At 41.7% G+C, this 16,285-nt stretch overlaps 1 protein-coding gene across 2 annotated transcripts in view; it reads right to left on the reverse strand.

Annotated features, from left to right (window-relative positions):
• Nucleotides 1-16,285, reverse strand: part of LOC311100666 (gamma-tubulin complex component 2-like) — a 33,238-nt gene that overhangs the window by 8,111 nt on the left and 8,842 nt on the right. For both annotated transcript variants that reach the window (XM_084141600.1, XM_084141599.1), the window contains exons 9-11: nucleotides 16,115-16,260; nucleotides 15,751-15,931; nucleotides 15,472-15,652 (exon numbers count right to left, since the gene is read on the reverse strand). In XM_084141600.1, the coding sequence (XP_083997726.1) occupies nucleotides 15,472-15,652; nucleotides 15,751-15,931; nucleotides 16,115-16,260 (508 nt within the window). The remainder of the gene's footprint in view (nucleotides 1-15,471; nucleotides 15,653-15,750; nucleotides 15,932-16,114; nucleotides 16,261-16,285) is intronic.

Here is a 16,285-nt window from a genome sequence, read left to right on the forward strand (position 1 = left end):
AGAGCAAGGTGCTTGCAACGCCAGGGTTGTAGGTTCGATTCCCACGAGGGCCAGTATGAATAATGTGTGCACTCACTAACTCTAAGTCGCTCTGGATAAGAGCGTCTGCTAAATGACTAAACTGTAAATGTAAAAAACGTATATTTGATCCATAGTATAGTTTCTTATTTTTGTTTAGTTAAGTGATTTCTCAATTTACTGTATGTTTGCCAGTCTGCTGTGTTGTCAGACTTATTTGCTATTCCCTTTGCCTCATCCCTCTCAGCTATACAGTTTTTCAATTCATCATCTACAGTGCATTCGGAAAGTATTCAGACCCATTGACTTTTTCCACATTGTTACGTTACAGCCTTATCCTAAAATTGATTTTATTATTCCCCCCCCCCCCCTCATCAATCTACCCACAATACCCTATAATGACAATGCAAAAATGTCACAAAAAAAACTATTTTCGCAAATGTTTTAAAAATAAAAAACTGAAATATCACATTTACATAAGTATTTAGACCCTTTGATATGAGACTCGAAATTGAGTTTGTTTCCATTGATCATCCTTGAGATGTTTCTACAACTTGATTGGAGTCCACCTGTGGTAAATTCAATTGATTGGAAAGGCACACACCTGTCTATATAACGTCCCATAGTTGAGAGTGCATGTCAGAGCAAAAACCAAGCAATGAGGTTGAAGGAGTTGTCCGTAGAGCTCCGAGACAGGATTGTGTTGAGGCACAGATCTGGGGAAGGGTACCAAAAAATGAGAAGTGGTGAGAAGGGCCTTGGTCAGGGAGGTGACCAGAAGGACAACCATCTCTGCATCACCACCAAATCAGGCCTTTATGGTAGAGTGGCCAGATGGAAGCCACTTCTCAGTAAAATGCACATGACAGCCCGCTTGGAGTTTGCCAAAAGGCACCTAAAGGACTACAAGATTCACTGGTTAGATGAAACCAAGATTGAACTCTTTGGCCTGAATGCCAAGCATCACGTCTGGAGGAAACCTGGCACCATCCCTACGGTGAAGCATGGTGGTGGCAGCATCATGCTGTGGGGATGTTTTTCAGTGGCAGGGACTGGGAGACTAGTCAGGATCGAGGGCAAGATGAACGGAGCAAAGTACAGAGAGATCCTTGATGAAAACCTGCTCCAGAGCGCTCAGGACCTCAGACTTGGGTGAAGGTTCACCTTCCAACAGGACAACGACCCTAAGCACACAGCCAAGACAACGCAGGAGTGGCATCGGGACAAGTCTCTGAATGTCCTTGACTGACCCACCCAGAGCCCGGACTTGAACCTGATCGAACATCTCTGGAGAGACCTGAAAATAGCTGTGCAGCGACGCTCCCCATCCAACCTGACAGAGCTAGAAAGGATCTGCAAAGAAGAATGGGAGAAACTCCCCAAATACAGGTGTGCCAAGCTTGTAGTGTCATACCCAAGAAGACTCGAGGCTGTAATCGCTGCCAAAGGTGCTTCAACAAAGTACTGAGTAAAGGGTCTGAATACTTATGTAAATGTAATATTTCCGTTTTTTATTTTTGCAAAAATGTCTAAAACCTGTTTTAGCTTTGTCATTATTGGGTATTGTGTGTAGATTGATGAGGGGAAAAAACAATTTAATCTATTTTAGAATAACGCTGTAACGTAACAAAATGTAGGAAAAGTCAAGGGGTCTGAACACTTTCCGAATGCACGGTATGAATGTGGATTTGGCAGTTCTAACAGTTTCTTGATGGGCGCATGCCTGTGTGGCATCATACCAACAAATCTTTTTCACATCTTCGACATAGGAATCATTGCAAAACCTCTAGTATGATCGCTTATACAATTTTAGGTTCAGTTTTTGGAACTTTGGTTTTTATAGATATGGCTATTCTATTATGATCACTACATCTGATGGGTGTGGATACTGCTTTAGAGCAGATTTCTGCAGCATTAGTAAAGATCTGATCAATACACGTGGATGTTAAGTGAATTATTTAACAAACTATTTTAGTGTCTCTGTGCGTCTCCCAAAAGGTTGTAAGTCTTTTGGGATTTAAGTAACGGCCAGAGTCCCGGTCTGCATAGTCAGAGATATTTATTCATTGAGAATTCTGCCATCACAATTTCAGAGTCCATCTTTTATACTCATACGTCATACAAAAAGAAATCCCTCCCCTCTGTAGGCGGGCTGTAGTTTTCCACTCTAAAACTGCTCTAGTGACCTTCAGTTCACACACACATATACACACATGCATACACACATACATACACACACACACACACACATATCCTACGCCCTGCATTACTCAGTTATTGCCGTTCTCACAATATTCTGCACCATGTTTTCATAACAGTTTCTCCCCTCCCTAAATTGGGAGGCCTCTTTATCTTAGTTTCTCAGTTGTCTTTGTTGTCTGGCCTAACTCTTACTCACATTGCTAAATAGTGGCTCAATGCCATAGCCTTTACTGGTCCTACACTCACACATTTCTAACACATTATACACAGTTTCAGGGTGTAATAATTAGTCATTAATAATTAATCTATCAGTGGATGATTTAGTTCCTATTCTGTTTGTAAATACCCTGGTAGGTTGACTGATAAACTGAACCAGATTTCTAGCATTGGTTACAGCTTGAAGCTTCTTTTTGAGTTGACAGCTTGAAGACAACCAGTCAATATTTAGGTCACCCAGAAAATATACCTGTTGATTTCACATATATTATCGAGCATTTTAAACATATAGTTTAAATACTGACTTTTTTGTACTCTGTGGTCTATAGCAACTTCCTATGAGAATAGGAGGCAGATGAACCTGTAGCCATATTACTTCTACATCATCTGACATGTGCTCCTCTCTCAGCCTAACAGGAATATGTGACTCACCACCTGGATTTGGTCTTGTGTAGCAAAATTTGAAATGCTGTTTTTTTTTTTTACATTGGATAAAAGTACAGACTCAGAGCTACAAAATGGTATATCATACACTGCAAAACACTTTTTAGGAACAATGGGAAAGTAATTCTGCTTTGAAAGTTGATAAACTTGTAAACTCACTTTTGATAAAATGGCATTTGAATGTTTTGGTATCTAGTGAAGAGCTCCTCTTTGTCTACACCCATTCAGCATCGTTTACACCCTCTTAAGCTTTAGCCCCACCCATCAAGTTTCGCTCTCAGAGCGTTCAGAGAGCACACTTGACGCTCTGGCCAATGATTTGTTTACCTCTGGATCACATGAAAACAGCCTAACCAGATCTGCTGGCAACAATTTCATTAAACTTTTTTGCCGACGTTTACTGACACCAGCCATATTCAACGGGTGTTGTACACATTAGCTTAAGACATGTAGCTAGCTAGGTAAACAACGTGTAAGATCACACACATAACGTTAGCTAACGAGCCAGCCAGCTAATGTTAGCTAGTTAAACAACAATGAACATAGTGCCAAATCATGTCGTTACTACCCTGCGTGAATCTGCTGGGAGCTAACCAGCCAGGTTCAATGTTAGCTAGCTAACATTAGGCTCTAACTAGCAAATCAAATGGATCTTGTGAGGTTCTATTTTCTAATAATTGGATTGAAGTGATGAATAGCTTAGAAGGAATGCATTAATGAGGAGCATAGGTTTGAACTATACTGATATAAATTGTTTCACATAACAGGCTGTGATTCATGTGAGGAACGTTAGGGGCTAGGATGAGATAGAACTTGTATTTCTTATAGATAAGACTTGTATTTCTCACAGATACGAACACTGCTTCTTTGTGATCTGTGAACCTTCCAAGGACATGGGTACTGCAAAAAAAGTGCTAACTCCACAGGTTGTTATGATAAACTTATGCCTGGCAACAGTGTGCAACAAATGGAGCGCCGAGGGGTTGGGACCAACCCGTGCGCCAACGGATTGGCTGAGTAAGTCTAAACCATGCTCAGTCTACTCTGATTGGTCAGCAGAGAGGTGGGAACTCTCTCTCTCTCTCTGTCAGAGTATTTGAGGAAGAACCGGTAACAATGGATTCAGTTCTCTGAGTGCCCTGCGAGGTATTTCAGTGGACCCGTATATACGAACCTTCATACTTATCATACATACATTTTGCATATAATAAATTTAGCTTGGATTGAAGAGCTCTTGATTCTTATTCCAATACCAGATTTGAATTACGCAATTTCTAACAATCTGCGATACGAATAATAACGTCATACACGTAATGTTAGCTAGGGAGCCAGCCAGCCAACGTTAGCTAGCTAGCTAACAGTACACTTTAGCTTAAGACATGTAGCTAGCTAGGTAAACAATGAACCTAGCTAGGTAAACAACGTGTAAAATCACACCCGTCACGTAACGTTAGCTAAGGAGCCAGCCAACTAACGTTAGCTAGTTAAACAACAATGAATAATAATGTCATACACGTAACGTTAGCTAGGGAGCCAGCCAGCTAACATTAGATAGCTAGCTAACAGTACACTTTAGCTTGAAATGAAACCACTTTCTGTCAAGATTAGAAACCTGTAATATCTGAAAATGTAGCTAGCTAGACGACATGGTTCCAGTAATGTCTGGCAAAAACCAAACTCTGCATTCCACAGTAAGAACATCATACCAAAGGTCAAGCATGGTGGTGTGATGGTTTGGGAATGCTTTGCTGCCTCAGGACCTGGACGACTTGCCTTAATAGAAGGAACCATGAATTCTGCTCTGTATCAGAGAATTCTACAGGAGAATGTCAGACCATCTGTCTGTGAGCTGAAGCTGAAGCGCAGCTGGGTCATGCAGCAAGACAATGATCCAAAACACACAATCAAGTCTACATGAAAATTGCTAAAAAGCAACAAATTGGAAGTTTTGGAATGGCCTAGTCAAAGTCCAGACCTAATCCCAATTGAGATGTTGTGGCAGGACTTGAAACGAGCAGTTCATGCTTGAAAACCCACACGTCACAGAGTTAAAGCAGTTCTGCATGGAAGAGTGGGCCAAAATTCCTCCACAGTGATGTGAGAGACTGATCAACAACTACAGGAAGCATTTGGTTGGAGTCATTGCAGCTAAAGGTGGCACAACCAGTTATTGAGTGTAAGGGGGCAATTACTTTTTCAAACAGGGGAATTGGGTGTTGCATAACTTTGTTTATGAAATAAATGAAATATGTAATTGTTGTGTTATTTGTTCACTTATGTTCCCTTTATCTAATATTATGTTTTGGTTGAAGATCTGATAACATTCAGTATCACAAATATGCAAAAGTAGAGAAAATTAGAAAGGGGGCAAATACTTTTTCACAGCACTGTATGCAGCTCCACTACACGATACAATTTTCAAAAAGCCACGTTCGACAGGATTACAACCACAGATTGACCGGCTCAAATAGACAGAAGGCTTCTCTCGGCATGTCCAGCCCACTCATTATCTCAGCCAATCATGGCTAGAGGGAAGGTTGCTGTCTTTTTCTGTGGCTTAACCAACAAGGCTCGTAATTTAACAATTGTATTCGTATTTACAGATGGCATACAAGTTTGTTATTAAGGCACATGAAAGTTAATATGTTCCAGAAGGCATTTCTGTCAAAAAAAGCATTTTGATAAAAAAAATTCAAATGGCTCTCCTGTGAAGTCGTGACTTGCGACATACGCCTAGTTTCCTGAAACGGGTCACATATGACTCTGGACATACACTACCAGTCAAAAGTTTGTACACACCTACTCATTCAAGGGTTTTTCTTTATTTGTACTATTTTTTACATTGTAGAATAATAGTGAAGAGATGAAACTATGAAATAACACGTGGAATCATGTAGTAACCAAAAAAGTATTAAAGAAATAAAAATGTATTTTATATTTGAGATTCTACAAATAGCCACCCTTTGCCTTGATGACAGCTTTGCACACTCTTGGAATTCTCTCAACCAGCTTCATGAGGTAAGTAACCTGGAATGCATTTCAATCAACAGGTGCGCTTTCTAAAAGTTAAGACTGGTTGTCTTAATGCGTTTGAGCCAATCAGTTGTGTTGTGACAAGGTAGAGGGGGTATATAGAAGATAGCCCCTGTAGTCCCCTGTAGCTCAGTTGGTAGGGCATGGCGCTTGCAAAGCCAGGGTTGTGGGTTCGTTTCTCACGTGGGGCCAGTATGAAAATGTATGCATTCACTAACTGTAAGTCGCTCTGGATAAGAGCGTCTGCTAAATGACTAAAATGTAATAGCCCTATTTGGAAAAAGACCAAGTCCATATTATGGCAAGAACAGCTCAAATAAGCAAAGAGAAACGACAGTCCATCATTACTTCAAGCACTATGATGAAACTGGCTCTCATGAGGACCGCCACAGGAATGGAAGACCCAGAGTTACCTCTGCTGCAGACGATAAGTTCATTAGTTACCAGCCTCAGAAATTGCAGCCCAAATAAATGCTTCACAGAGTTCAAGTCACAGACGCATCTCAACATCAACTGTTCAGTGCAAATAAACCACTACTAAAGGACACCAATGAGAAGAAGAGACCTGCTTGGGCCAAGAAACATTAGCAATGGACATTAGACCGGTGGAAATGTGTCCTTTGGTCTGGAGTCCAAATGGAAGATTTTTGGTTCCAACCGCCGTGTCTTTGTGAGACGCGGTGTGGGTGAACGGATGATCTCCGCATGTGTAGTTCCCACCGTAAAGCATGGAGGACGAGGTGTTATGGTGTGGGGGTGCTTTGCTGGTGACATTGTCTGTGATTTATTTAGAATTCAAGGCACACTTAACCAGCATGGCTACCACAGCATTCTGCAGCGATACGCCATCCCATCTGGTTTGGGCTTAGTGGGACTATCATTTGTTTTTCAACAGGACAATGACCCAACACACCTACAGGCTGTGTAAGGGCTATTTTACCAAGAAGGAGAGTGATGGAGTGCTGCATCAGATGACCTGGCCTCCACAATCCCCCGACCTCAACCCAATTGAGATGGCTTGGGATGAGTCGGATGGCAGAGTGAAGGAAAAGCAGCCAACAAGTGCTCAGCATATGTGGGAACTCCTTCAAGATTGTTGCAAAAGCATTCCAGGTGAAGCTGGTTGAGAGAATGCCAAGAGTGTGCAAAGCTGTCATCAAAACATATGTTAACATGGGCAATTTTTTGTCCTTTTCAAATCAAATCAAATTTGATTTGTCACATGCGCCAAATACAACAGGTGTGGACCTTACCGTGAAATGCTTACTTACAAGCCCTTAACCAACAATGCAGGGTTTTTTAAAAGTAAGAAAATATTTGCTAAAGACATTAATACAATAAAAAAACAATAACGAGGCTATATACAGGTGGTACCGGTAGCGAGTCAATGGGTGGGGGTACAGGTTAGTAGAGGTAATTGAGGTAATATGCACATGTAGGTAGGTTGCTTGTTTGTTTTTAGTGTTATTCTGAGAGGCAGATCCGAGGTAGACATGTCAGTGACATTCACATTTGAGCCAATCGTGCTGAGTGGGCTGCCCACAGTGGGCTTCTTCCCAGTGGCGGTTTTACACGGAGGCCGGGGGAGGCCCGTGCCTCCCTGGAAATGTCCCTGGCCACCCCTGTGGCCCCCCCGTGCTGACCAAATAAAAAATTATGAATTTATAACTATTTTACACGCGAGCGCCAAAAGCGGAACTAATGCAACGCTCTACACGGCAACGTTCTACACGGGTAAATTAGAGTGGCGCACCCAAAAACTGTATCCTGCCATCTGCCTGCCTGCCACATGTGGTGCTGCTTCGGTGAATGAGAGCTCAGCAACTACTATTTGCGAGAGGAGCTACGATTTGCAGGAGTCGAAGGTAAGAAAAAGATTTAATATCATAAGTGACTTGTTGTTCTTGCACATAGCCTACATGTTCCTTTTGTTCCTCACACATAAATCAAATCAAGTTTTTAAATGTCTGGTCTCGATTTGTTTAGAAATGTAATCATATCTAAGCAAACTCATCGAAGCAGAAGCAAATATCCAAATGTTAGTAGGCTATCCTTGCTAGGTCTACACAATGTTGTGATGTTAACCACGTAACTTCATCCGTCTTGGCTGTTGCATCGCGATAACAAATACATTTTTAGTAAAGTAATCAACAGGTTATCTGCCAGTGTTAAGTAGGGAGGGATGGTTAGGTAACAAAATGTAATGCATGCCCCTACGTTTTTTCTTCTTCTAATAGTTATCATGAAACGAGGAAGGGACATAGTCATTTTTTGCCCCAGCAAACAAAAAAGTGAGAGAAACAAATCGAGGTTTTGAGAAAGTTGAGGAAGAGGGAGAGCCAGCATGTGATGAAAGTGAGGGGTCTGACAAAGAGAGGGAAATTCCAGAGGGTGAGGAGGATGAAGAAGAGGGTGAGGAGGATGAAGAAGAGGGTGAGGAGAATGAAGAAGAGGGCGAGGAGAATGAAGAAGAGGGTGAGAAGCATGAAGAAGAAAGCATACAGGGACAGAGAGATGAACAGCCAGAGGGACAGCAAGTGGATCCATGTGGATCAAGTACTGCACCATCAGGTTTGTGATGAGGAAGTTTCTTACTATTTGCAAAGCAATGCAATTACAATGTAATGGTAGGCCTGCTGGGTGTCCTTAAAATGCTGCTTTCTGCTGTTAATTCTTTTTTGTGTCAATATGGCTCTGTTTTTTTTTTTAAGTAAATACTTTGCCTACATTTTGAAATACATGCAGATATACAGTAAATAAATGTTGTAGTTGTGCCCTATGTTTACTGTCCATCTTCTTCAGATATCAGCAAGTCTAAGTATAACGTACCAGTACAGCCGAACTTGAAGATATTCCCAACCACACTGATGGGGGACAGAAGACGAAGCTTCAGACCAAACTGGTACACTACTCATCCATGGCTTGAGTATTCTGTAATGACGGACTCTACATGTTGCTATGCATGTAGACATTTTAGCACACCAAATGCCCCAGACACCGTTTTTGTTTCAACACCTGGTTTTACAAACTGGAAAAAGGCAACTATGAGAAATGCAGGGTTTTCACTACATGCAAAGTCTGAACGACACAAGTGTGCAATGATCGCATGGAGGGATTATCAAAGAGCTGTTAGAACTGACGCAACACTAACAGATCTCCTTGACAAAGAACACACTAAACAAGTACAAGAAAATCAGGCATACTCTTGACCCTGATCTCTCTTTTGACGAACATATCAAGACTGTTTCAAGGACAGCTTTTTTCCATCTACGTAACATTGCAAAAATCAGACATTTTCTGTCCAAAAATGATGCAGAAAAATTAATCCATGCATTTGTTACTTCTAGGTTAGACTACTGCAATGCTCTATTTTCCGGCTACCCGGATAAAGCACTAAATAAACTTCAGTTAGTGCTAAATACGGCTGCTAGAATCCTGACTAGAACCAAGAAATTTGATCATATTACTCCAGTGCTAGCTTCCCTACACTGGCTTCCTGTTAAGGCAAGGGCTGATTTCAAGGTTTTACTGTTAACCTATAAAGCGTTACATGGGCTTGCTCCTACCTATCTTTCCGAGTTGGTCCTGCCGTACATACCAATACGTACGCTACGGTCACAAGACGCAGGCCTCCTAATTGTCCCTAGAATTTCTAAGCAAACAGCGGGAGGCAGGGCTTTCTCCTATAGATCTCCATTTTTATGGAACAGTCTGCCTACCCATGTGAGAGACGCAGACTCAGTCTCAACCTTTAAGTCTTTACTGAAGACTTATCTCTTCAGTAGGTCATATGATTGAGTGTAGTCTGGCCCAGGAGTGTGAAGGTGAACGGAAAGGCTGGAGCAACGAACAGCCCTTGCTGTCTCTGCCAGGCCGGTTCCCCTCTCCGCTGGGGTTCTCTGCCTCTAACCCTGTTGCAGGGGCTGAGTCACTGGCTTGCTGGTGCTCTTTCATGCCGTCCCTGGGAGGGGTGCGTCACTTGAGTGGGTTGAGTTACTGACGTGATCTTCCTGTCTGGGTTGGCGCCCCCCCCCTTGGTTTGTGCTGTGGTGGAGACCTCTGTGGGCTATACTCGGCCTTGTCTCAGGATTGTAAGTTGGTGGTTGGGGATATCCCTCTAGTGGTGCGGGGGCTGTGCTTTGGCGGAGTGGGTGGGGTTATATCCTTCCTGTTTGGCCCTGTCCGGGGGTTTCTTCGGATGGGGCCACAGTGTCTCCGGACCGCTCCTGTCTCAGCCTCCAGTATTTATGCTGCAGTAGTTTATGTGTCGGGGGGCTGGGGTTAGTTGGTTATACCTGGAGTACTTCTCCTGTCTTATCCAGTGTCCTGTGTGAATTTAAGTATGCTCTCTCTAATTCTCTCGTTCTCTCTTTCTCTCTGAGAACCTGAGCCCTAGGACCATACGTCAGGACTACCGGGCATGATGACACCTTGCTGTCCCCAGTCCGCCTGGCCTTGCTGCTATTCCAGTTTCAACTGTTCTGCCTGCGGCTACGAAACCCCTACCTGTCCCAGACCTGCTGTTTTCAACTCTTAATGATCGGCTATGAAAAGCCAACTGAGAGACCTGAGCCCTAGGACCATACGTCGGGACTACCGGCCGTGGTGACTCCTTGCTGTCCCCAGTCCGCCTGGCCTTGCTGCTATTCCAGTTTAAACTGTTCTGCCTGCGGTTATGGAACCCCTACCTGTCCCAGACCTGCTGTTTTCAAACTCTTAATGATCGGCTATGAAAAGCCAACTGAGATTTATTCCTGATTATTATTTGACCATGCTTGTCACTTATGAACATTTTTGAACATCTTGGCATGGTTCTGTCATAATCTCCACCCGGCACAGCCAGAAGAGGACTGGCCACCCCTCATAGCCTGGTTCCTCTCTAGGTTTCTTCCTAGGTTTTCGCCTTTCTAGGGAGTTTTTCCTAGCCACCGTGCTTCTACACCTGCATTACTAGCTGTTTGGGGTTTTAGGCTGGGTTTCTGTACAGCACTTCGAGATATTAGCTGATGTAAGAAGGGCTATATAAAATAAAATTGATTGATTGATTGATTGATTGCATACATTAAAACAGTTGGGGAAGTGCTGTTGCTTACAGCTACACAAAACATAGCACAAAGAGGACATGATGAATCTGAAGGGTCCACTAACAAAGGAAACTTTAGGGAAATTCTTAACACAGTTGCTAACCACGACCAACTTGTTAAGAGAAGATTAACTTCCATTCACAATGCAAAGTACACAAGCAAGATCATCCAGAATGAGGTTTTGGGTTGTTTGGCAGAAATGGTTCGGTCTGAAATCATAGAAGAAGTGAAGAAAAGTGAGGTTTTTAGCGTCATGGCAGATGAAACAAAGGATATTTCAAAAAAAGAACAGATGTCCTTCACACTCAGGTACTATTACAATGGGGCCATTAAGGAGAGTTTTCTCCATTTTGAATCTGCAGAGAGGTTAGATGCAGCAGGGCTTACTGGTAAAATAGTACACTTACTGGAACGTTATGGCCTGGACTACAAAAATAACCTCGTAGGCCAAGCGTACGATGGCGCTGCCGTTATGAGCGGTAAGCATTCAGGGGTTCAGGCAAGGATCAAAGAACAGGCTAAATTTGCCTTCTACGTCCATTGTAGTGCTCATTGTCTGAATTTAGTGTTAGTTGATGTAGTCAAAAGTGTCCCAGAAACGGAGGAGTTTTTTTCTTTGTTACAGAGTCTTTATATGTTTACTTCTTCCTCATATGTGCACCCAAAATGGCTGTCTCTCCAAAGAGAAATGTATGGCAGAACCAGAGAGCTGCAACGTTTAAGCGACACACGTTGGTCATGCCGATTTCTAGCCCTACGTAATATCATGGACACTCTACCTGCCCTTAAACGACTACTGCAAGAGATTGCTCAAGAACGTCATGGTGAAAGAACTGTTGAGGCCCGAGGTCTTCTTGCTCAAATTGACCTAGAATTTGTTGTGCATCTTGTTACTCTGCGTAAGTTGTTTGGGGAGACAAAGCTATTGTCTGACATGTTACAGTCACAAACTGTTGATCTGTCAAGTGCTGTTGACTTAGTAAATGCTTTAGTCCTGACATTGAAAGACCACAGGCAGGAGTCTTTCTTTGATGAGTTGTGGGATGAAGCATTGAATATTTGTGAGCAGTGTGATTCTGCAACAAGGTCAGTGGCGAAACGTCAGAAAATGCTGAGCTCTAGACTCAGTGGCTACTGCACGCTAAGCACTGTTGGTCAGAGGGAGGTAGAACGTGACAAAGATATGTTTCTCACATCATTTTTCTATCCTGTAATTGACAGCATGCTCAATGAGTTGAACAGACGTTTCTCCAATACAAACTGTGAGCTCATGAGAAGCATACAGTCTCTCAGTCCCCAGAGTGATACCTTTTTAAAGGAGAGCAATGTTTTTTCATTTGGCCGTTTGTATAATGCAGACATTGATGATTTAGGGCATGAGCTCCATCAATTTAAGAGAGTTTTGGACAGAAAAATACAGAGTGGTGAAGTCAAAAAGCCATGCAGTACAGTTGAGCTGGTTTGTTTTATTGAGCCATACAGGGAAGTTTTCTTTGAGCTCTTTAGACTGTGCAAGATTGCTGTAACCCTTCCTGTAAGCTCAGCCTCTTGCGAACGCAGTTTCTCCACACTGAAACTGATAAAAACCTTCCTGCGGTCCACCACTAGTGATGAGAGACTCAGTGATCTTGGTGTCCTGAGCATAGAGTCCAGAAGGGCCAAGCCTCTGGATCTTGATGTATTTGTGGACCGTTTTGCCAGACAGCACAACCGCCGTATCCTGTTGCTGTAGTGTATCTATATGATATATACGCTAGTAGCGTATGAGTGCCGCTGTGAGGAAAAAGAGATATAATGAACAATAAAACAACAAGCTTGAGCTTCTTAAGACACGGTGGGTTTATCTGTTCTCAATACCACCGGTAAAATGAATGGAGTTAGTCTGGTGTCCACATGAAGTTACGTGTGTAGACAAAGAGTCTGGTGTCCATATGAAGTTACATGTGTAGACAGAGACAGTCTGGTGTCCATATGAAGTTACATGTGTAGACAGAGACAGTCTGGTGCCCATATGAAGTTAAATGTGTAAACAAAGACAGTCTGGTGTCCATATGAAGTTACATGTGTAGACAGAGACAGTCTGGTGCCCATATGAAGTTAAATGTGTAAACAAAGACAGTCTGGTGTCCATATGAAGTTACATGTGTAGACAGAGACAGTCTGGTGCCCATATGAAGTTACATGTGTAGACAAAGAGTCTGGTGTCCATATGAAGTTACATGTGTAAACAGAGACGGTCTGGGGTCCATATGAAGTTAGATGTGTAGACAAAGACAGTCTGGTGTCCACATGAAGTTACATGTGTCTACTTAGATGAACCCACCGTGTCTTAAGAAGCTGAAGCTTGTTTTATTTTTCATTTTACATCATCTATCTTTTTTTCCTCACAGTACCAGTAGTTCCACACACTACTAGAGTGTATGTATGTTTGTATGTATGTATATATATCCCACCAATCCTCTCTCAAGAGGTTTTCAAAAAGGGGCAAACTCATGTCTCAAGACCTGCTTCTGTTGGTTCCCCTCTCCTGCCTGTAACTTTCCATCCACATCCCCAAAGTTTTGTGGCCCATTATGACATCACTCCATTAAGTGATTGCTGCATGTACTGCTCTAAGGAAACACTTCTCTCTCTCTCTCTCTCGCTCTCTCGCTCTCTCGCTCTCTCGCTCTCTCGCTCTCTCGCTCTCTCTCTCTCTCTCTATAGATAGAGTTTATGATTTTATTCTTTTGAATTATCTCTGCCAAACATCTATGTACTACAAATCTTCAAGCTCCACAGATGTTTTATGGCATCCACTAAACCTCTTTAGATATTTGTAAATTATACAGTGTGATACCTTTCAACGAAAGTTTATTTAATTTTTTACCAACTATGATTTTTCCTTTTGAAAACAAGCAAAGCAAGAAAAAAAAGAAACAAAATCACTCCAATCATTGCACACTTGTGTCGTTCAGACTTTGCAGGTCCAGCTTTGACATGATGATCTAACTAACACTAATATTGTAACTAATATTGTAACTGAAATATGTATGATCCTATGATGAGCGATTGCTTACTTCCCTTTCACTCTTAAAAAATTACTGAAAAAAAATGTGTATAAAAAGGTATATGTAGTATATGTTTGTTTAGTGAGCATTCATGCTGTCATTTTTTCCTAATGTGAACTATGGTGGAAATGTGCTGTCCTAAATGGACTTGCCCATATATGTTGTAAAGCCTTTTTTTGTACACTTGCTCATCAACTGACAGTGAAGTACACAAAGACACAGACACACACACACAGACACCTGTAATATTCTTGTTTTCATGTTGTTGCTGATATCCATCAGTGTTGTTCATATTGCTACATTGTGTTGACATGATTGTTGCTTTTAAACGAATGTTAACTTAATGTTTATTGTCTGCATCCTATTGGACTACTGGATGTTAATGTGTAACACGTTTCCCTGTTTATGTGCTTTAGCAATACTGTATGTCAATATGGTCATGCTAGTAAAGCCTCTTTGAATTGAATTTCTTTTCTGATTTGGTTTATTTTACCTAAATGGATACAGGGTAGTGTGTTTTGTTTATAAATCACTCAGAAAGTTTTCTTTCTTAAAACAAAATGTGGAATCAACTGTCCACAGTAGTGGGGCTTCCATAAATAGGAAATGGCACATTGTTGTACCCTTTGTTGTATCCTGGAGTTTTGTTCACATTGAATATGAACCCTGTATTTGTACCCTGTACTTTTTTTATTTTATTTTTTTATTGATTTTTTCATTTTTATGGCACTATCTCTCTTGCATCTGCACTCTTGTACAAAATACGTGTTATAATAAATGTCATATGATTTTAAAGTAAAATAAAGTTTATAATCTTTGAATATCATGTGTTGCCAGTTTTTTTATGTGTGCCCCCCTGATTAAACACTGGCCCCTCCTTGGCCCCCCTAGTAAAATGTGTCTAGAACCGCCACTGCTTCTTCCTAAGGCAGACAGTTTCAGTGCAAACAGTAGAAATCAATTCTATGGGCATGTGATTATTGCTGACAATACACTCCGAGTTAACAGTTAAAGAAACATACATTAGGTTACTTACATTGACTGCACTTATATTTCTCTGGGATATACTGTAATACGATTTCCATGTCCTCTGTTGCTTATTATGACAGGGCGAACTAGAGCGCTACCAAACCCAGACCGTCAGTCTCTCAAACTTTCTTCAAGTACTGTAAGCTACATGCTCAGACAAAGAGAACTTTCTTCAAGTACTTATTTTGCAAAGGTTACTTGAGCCTATTCATTCATCATAATGCATGCATGAAATAATATTTCAAAACATACTGTGTACAAAACATAGTATTTGTACTAAACCATTTATACATCTGAACGAATAAGGAATTAGGCTCCTCTCCTTTATAACCACTAGATGGTGGTGTTGTATTCAAAATAGCATTAATTACAGACTGGTTCTCTAGCATATTTACCTTCAGGTCATCTTTGAATGGGTCTGTGTTAGCAGTACTCATCCTCAGAGCCAGCTCTAGCAAGGCCTCCAGTCTGGGAGGGACAATGTCATCCACTGGCTTTTTGAGCTCCTCTTCCGTCAGGTCCATGAAATGGACAAAGAAATCTCCCTTGTCCATCAAGAAGTAGTGCTTGATTGACCTAGGAAGAATACATCTCTTAGCATACAACAGAACATACCAAATTCGAAATACCCCATCAGACATTATTGACCTATTTATAGTTTTGTTGTTATTTACCTAAGGCGTGCGACCAGCTCCTTCTCCTCCATCAGGAAGTCCAGAAGGACCTTACTGGCATAGTAGTAGGATTTTTCTATCTGCTCCACGTAGGCTCTCTCCTTGAGAGTGTAAAGGACCTCCTTAGCGTCGGGACAAGTCACGTCCCGCCCACACTCTCTCACCACGTTGAGATATTTACCTATAGAACAGGATGAGAAGAAAAAATTATTCAAAAACAAAAACTCCACAGCAAATGATCAGGACATTGATACTATTGGTTTTCTACACTATATGGAACACAGTGACTTGCACTGGCCATTGTCAGGATGCACAAAAAAAGTGATCTGAACAAATCTGATCCAAATAGTATGATGTGTCTTACCTGTACTCAAAATTTTGTCTGCCATTTTCTGAAGAAAGGATGGAATTCTGTGCTGTACGATTGTGTACCGCTGATCCCAATACTTGTCGTTGTAGTCCTCCTGGATCTTCTCTTTCTGTAACTCATGCTCTTCAACCATGAATTCACTATGAAGACAAAATAATTAACAAA

Source organism: Coregonus lavaretus, assembly GCF_964263955.1.
Source record: "Coregonus lavaretus genome assembly, chromosome: 25".
In the NCBI taxonomy this organism is placed as follows: domain Eukaryota; kingdom Metazoa; phylum Chordata; class Actinopteri; order Salmoniformes; family Salmonidae; genus Coregonus; species Coregonus lavaretus.